Below are 6,000 nucleotides of genomic sequence, written 5' to 3'. Positions count from 1 at the left end.
GGCAAGTCTCAGCATGCCTGCTGCAGAGGAAGCCCTGCTTTATTTTTATTCCTTTATTTATATTCTTCCTTCATTTATTTCTCACCTTTCTCTCCAGCAGGGGTGCCGCCTCTCCTCCCTTTTATCCTTGCAACAACCCTGTGAGGTAGGCTAGACTTTATTTTTATGTATATCTATACCCCACCATTCTTCTCAATGGGGACTCAAAGCAGCTTCCTCTCCCCCATTTTCTCCTCACAACAACCCTGGGAGGTAGGCCAGGCTTAGAGTGTGCACCTGGCCCAAAGCCACCCAGTTTCCATGGCAGAGCAGGGGTTCGAACTCGGCTCTCGCCGTCTGACACTAGGGTTGCCAGCTTCAAGTTGGGAAATTCCTGGAGATCTGGGGTGGGGGGGAGAAACCTGGAGAAAGTGGGGTTTGGAGAGGGAAAGGGCCTTGGCATGGCATAATTCCGTAGAGTCCACCCCCCAAAGTAGCCATTTTCTCCAGGTGAACTGGAGCGGCCTGGAGAAAAGTTGTAATTCCGGGAGATCTCCAGCCGCTACCTGGAGGCTGGCAACCCTCTCTAACCACTACACCACACCGCCTCTCTTCGTCGTCCGTCCCCCGGCACTTGCGCTCCGGCTCAGTTGGTCGAGCCAAGCCGGCAAGCGGGAGGCGAGGCGGGACGCCCGGGGCTGCAGCCGGCGCGCTCCTCCGCCTTGGCCCGACCCGTCGGGGGCCCTTCCCAGCCGCTCCCGCCCCGCCTCGGCCCGGCCTCCCCTCGGCCGAGGCCGCCTTAAAAGGCGCGGCTCCCCCCACCGGCCGGCAAAGGCAGGCAGCCGCCTGTCTGCGAGTCGCTCCCGCCGGAGTCCTTCCAGACGCGCCGCAGCCGCTGCTCCCTCCGTGCGCCAAAGCCCCGCCGGTGGCCCCGCCATGCGCGCCCTCGGGGCTGGCCTCGTCCTGCTGGCGGCGCTGGCGGCTGGCCTGGCCGGCCGCCCCCGGGCCGTCTACACCAACCACTGGGCCGTGCGGGTGCTGGGCGGGCCCGGCGAGGCGGATCGGCTGGCGTCCGCTTATGGGTACCTGAACCTGGGACAGGTGAGGCGCGCAACTTTGGCTTTGGCCGGGATGGACGGGAGCGGGGGGTCTTCTCCGGCCTTGGGAAAGACTCGGGAGGGGGGCGCTGAGGGTCTCGTTCCGCCTGACGGAGCTGCGCCCCCAAAGAGGAACTTTCTCGCTGGGTTTGGGCACGGTCCTCTCCCCCAAGCGGGGTAAACCCGGGAGCGGTGGAAACGGTGCTGATCCTGAGTGAAGCAAGGGGGAGATCCTAGTAGACGAAATGCTGGGAGGTGGGTCGGAATCGCCTGCCGCAAGGCCGACGGAGACCCCCGGGGTTAAAAGAACCGAGTCCGGGCGCAATCCTAGGCAGACTTCTTCCCCTCGAGGCCGGTTGATTTTAGACTGGAGTGGTTCTGCATAGGGCGGCACTGGACCGAGGGGGTTTGGTGCCCGAAAGTTGCAGCCGCCTTTGGCTGGATGCAGGTGTCGAATCCGAGACTCCAGCCCTTGCCCCAGGATCAAGTAAAATCAAGAAGCCCTTTTGAAGACCAGAGCTGGGGGAAGTTTTTTAGTGCATGCCTTTCTCGGGAAATAGGATGTGAAAAGCAGCTTAGCGGGACCTAGATGGGTGCCCAGAGCACTGAATGGTGACAGAGATGGTGTGAGCCGGCTACAGTCCCACAGTGCAGCCCTAATTCCATGAATTTAGAAAGGTCTAACTGTGCTGTAAGACAAAATCTGCAGGCATCTAACCGAGCTGGGCTCTCTAGCCTGTTAGAAGTTTGGGTTGAAGTCAGCGTACCAGACTTTATGCGTCTATTAATTTCACTACTAAAAAAAAAAAAATCTCTGCTGGACCTGAATGCGAATGCTGTGAGTCTTCAGTAAAACAAACGATTCAAATATAGGTGGTTGCCCAGACTGGAGGCTTTCTGGATCTTTCTAGAAATATTATTTATTTTTCATTTATAACCCTGCCTTTCACTCCAATGGGGACCCGAAGTGTCTTATACATCATTCTTCTTGTCTTCATTCTATCTTCACAGCAACCCTGTGAGATAGTTCGGGCTGAGTTTGTGAGCTTCCGTGGCAGAGTGGGGATTCGAACTGGGGTCTCCTGGACCCTGGTCCATCACTCTGACCTACACCATACTGTCCTAGAAGTTTGTATGTCAGAATATCGGTGTTGCAGATAGTAAATAAAGGCAGGAGTAACCGGCTAGATACAAGCTTTTGATATGATGGTCTACAGCAACACAGTGGAAGCAGAGAGCTCCCCCCTCAGCCTTTAAAATCCCTTTAAATGAACTGGAAAGCTTTTTTAAAGAATTGGTGACACCTAGGATTGAATTTGGCACCTTCTGTGTGCAAACTGGACGCTCCATCTCTGGCTCCTTCACTGCATTGGAGTGGAATGGGATTCTTTTCAAGCAGAAGTTTAAAAGTGTGGCCCGGGTCTCTCTCTGCCTTTGCTGGTTATTTGCTACGGCTGGCTTTTGAGAGGCGGATCCTGGCTCAGTGGAAGCCAACTAGAGCTTTCTGTTTCCTTGCATGGCATCCCCCTCCCCCGCACCCATTTTCTCTCTGATCTTCACTCTGTCTCTGTCATTTCTCCGATGATGCGCCCACCCCTAAAATCCTTCAGTGACTCCCCTACGAACCTCTTAGGGGTTTACAATCTCTCTTAAATCTTCTGAGTTCTTATACGTGCACATGTGCTTGGCTGCACCCGATTCATTTCCAGCACTTCCTCAACTTTTGCTTAATGGTCCCATCCCGAATGGTTGTAGTAGAGATGTGAAAGAAGCAGACGGGCCCGAAAGGTAATTAGTTAGCTAAATCACAAAAGAAAATATCTGCGGTTGACTCCGAGGGGAACTGCTGAGTGGGGAAATGAATCAATATTTAATTTTTTTTGCTCAGCAAAACCACCCTTATCAATTTAATACGGTTTATAAAGTTGTTTATAAAGTTCGTCCCTGACTGCTGTATATATGTAATGAATCGATTTTTATGTGCTTTTTTTTTTTTTAGGATAGGGAAGATGGGAGAAAGTCTTCCAGTACAATTCTAAGTAGAATTACACCCTTTGAAGCCTTCCATGGACTTCAGAGGGAGTAACTGCAGAGGTCTACACTGTTAAACGGGCACAGTTTTGGAGAGAAAATCTGGATCGCTGAGCTTAGAGTCAACTCTGCCAAAACGTTTGGTCGCTGCTTGCTTTTTAGTATCTTCACAGATTTGGATAATGACCTTGTTGGAATGCTTTGGGAATTAATTAAAAGCAAACTCCAAGGACGGTTTTACGTGGGTGGCAGCAGAAATAGAATTAAGATGGTTTGGGGGTAAAAGCGAGACTTGAAGAGAATGTCCCGCGGTGTTTTCTACGTGATTGGCGAATGCCAAAAAGCGATTGGTAAATGCCAAGAAGGGGGCAGGATATCTGCTTAGACTGCAGGGGACAGCTGAAAAAGAGCCGATGAAAAGAAGTAGGAATCTTGGCCAGGTATGCTGAAAAGCCGTGTTGAAAGGGTTTCGGGGAAAGATGGGTCAAAATTTCATAGCTCCCAGTATCTTGCCAGCAGACCACAGTGATGCAGCAGCCTGCTTCTCCCAACTCTCTCTCTCTCTCTCTGTGTGTGTGTGTGTTGTTGGGGGTCAGATTTGAGCCAGAGGCTAACTATTCCTGACCCCCTCTCCCCAACTGAAGGGGATTGTGAGAAGCAGCAGAGAGGAAACTGCAGTGTACGAGAATGTAAGTTATCCAGCAGCACCTTAAAGACTGACAAAATTTATTCCGGCACAAGCTTTCCTGTGTCAGGGATCACTTCATTGGATGCTGCTAGACTGCTGTCATCCTCTGTTGCTGCAGATCGCATTGCACATTTCTGAAGAAGGGAGCTTTGACTCTGGGAAGCTTATACTGTGAAAACCTTGTTGGTCTCTAAGGTGCCGCTGGACTCAAATCCGGCTGTCACGTTGTGCGTGTTCCACCATCTGGAAACTCCACCAGCCTCTTGTGTTCGAGATTAAGTCTACAACTTCTTTATTATATTTTACTCCATCCTTACTCCCAGGAGCCGTGAGTGGCTTCCGCTCCCCCATTTTACCCTCATAAAAGTCCTGTGCTGTAGATTAAATTGAGAGAGAGTGACTGGACCGAGGTCACCAGTCTGACCCCCTCACCATGCTGGTTCTTGTTGTCTTGGTTGAGTGTAATATGGCTTTGTCTCCCTGTGCTGATCTGGCACTGATTCTGTTGGTTTCTAAGGAACAAATGGGCCTAGGGCAGGGGTCCCCAAACTTCTTGAGCCTATAGGCCTTTGGAATTCTCCCACAAGAGGGAGAACCAACCAAAAGAGAGCCAGTTTGGTGTAGTGGTTAAGAGCGTGGGACTCTAATCTGGAGAGCCGGGTTTGATTCCCCATTCCTCCGCTTGAAGCCAGCTGGGTGACATTGGGCTCGTCACAGCTCTCTCAGAGCTCTCTCAGCCCCACCCACCTCACAGGGTGATTGTTGTGGGGATAATAATGACATACTTTGTAAACCGCTCTGAGTGGGCATTAAGTTGTCCTGAAGGGCGGTATATAAATCGAATGTTATTATTATTATTAAAAAATGTCACGGAATGAATTTATTCATAACTCTTATAGTAACTCTTCAATATTTCTGGCTGAAGCTCTGTTTAACAGAGCTTTTGAAATTGAATATATTGTTTAAAAATATTTTCCTGGATACACAGAGCTTGCCTTCGGTCACGTAGTGAAGATCTTTCTGCTGGGGGGGCAGGTACTGCTGAAGCAACTTTTCTCAAAACCTGCACAGCCAATCAGAAGCCCTGCTGGGCAAACAACCGGCCTGGCCCCACCCATTTTCCAAAAACACCTGGCAGGTGCCAGAACAAGTTATTGGTGGGCATCACGTTGAGAACCCCGGTTGAGAATAAGCCTGTGGAATGAATGCAATGTGGCTGTAATTATGAGTTGAAAGAATATCACATAAAAAGTTATGTTCTATTGATGGCATAAGTCAAGTTATTAAGAAATTTTAATGTGTAACTGTCTTTCCATATGTTTGGAAGACAGAAACAAAGCAGAGGGGCAGCACATAAAGCATACAAAATGCGAACATGAGCAATCCAAAAGGGCTAAGGGAAAATCCTTTTCTGTAATGCAAACTATTATGCCATATAGTTCGTTTTTCTCACATTTTACTGTTATCCGTGGCAAAAAAACAGTTAAGAGCAAAGTACTTTTAATCTGTATGCAGTTTTCTCTGCATCAAAGTAAGGGATAATAAGTGTGTGTATGTGCGTGCCAAAGTCAGTTCTACAAAAGTCAGTTTAATCCCTTGCACTAGTGTGTTTGGCTTTTAACTGAACAAGCAGTGGTCTTTATCGCAAATAGCTGTCGCAAACTTTTCTTGGCTTTAAGACCCTCTGCAAAGTGTCTTGGAGTTTTCGTTTCAGCTTTCATTTCTGAACTTGGCTTCTCAGGACTTTCTAAATCTTCGATACATTCCAGTTGCAAAGTTGTGAATGTGTGTTAGCCTAGCTTTCTTTGCTGCCTCTGTGTTGTTTCTTGCTTCGTTGATCTTCTGTCCTGAAGGCAAAGCAGTTTGTCTTACTGTTAAAAGAATCTTCTATAAATTCTGACTTTTTTAAAAAAAATTCAACCTTCTTTTCCTCCCTATAATTGAACTGGCAGAGTAATGTTAGGTTACAGATGCAACAAACCAAAGAATGGCAAATCGGACATTTCTGTTGCAATTTCTGCTTAGAGCTGTTTTTTTCAAAAGCAATGATCCGTCACGGATTGAGAGCCAGTATGGATCCTGATTTATGACTGGATCATTCAAGTGACCTAATTGAGAAACACTGAATGGCTTGCAGTTCATCTTCTCTTTGCACCTGTACAGTTAGATGTGTCCTCTCAATCTCTGACATTGGTTACTTGGCAT

General features: G+C 48.8%; 1 protein-coding gene across 2 annotated transcripts in view; it reads left to right on the top strand.

The window, feature by feature from the left end:
- The first annotated feature begins 824 nt into the window (after positions 1-824).
- PCSK6 (proprotein convertase subtilisin/kexin type 6) overlaps positions 825-6,000 on the top strand; it is a 105,976-nt gene continuing 100,800 nt past the window's right edge. For both annotated transcript variants that reach the window (XR_008598534.1, XM_055002543.1), the window contains exon 1: positions 825-1,080. Coding sequence is in view for 1 of the 2 variants with exons in the window: in XM_055002543.1 (XP_054858518.1) it covers positions 916-1,080 (165 nt within the window). In the remaining variant the exon portion in view is untranslated. The remainder of the gene's footprint in view (positions 1,081-6,000) is intronic.

The sequence above is a fragment of the Eublepharis macularius genome, chromosome 18, assembly GCF_028583425.1.
Source record: "Eublepharis macularius isolate TG4126 chromosome 18, MPM_Emac_v1.0, whole genome shotgun sequence".
Classification (NCBI taxonomy): domain Eukaryota; kingdom Metazoa; phylum Chordata; class Lepidosauria; order Squamata; family Eublepharidae; genus Eublepharis; species Eublepharis macularius.
The sequence above is the reverse complement of the archived record's forward strand: the minus strand, read 5'-3'. Positions and strand labels throughout refer to the sequence as shown.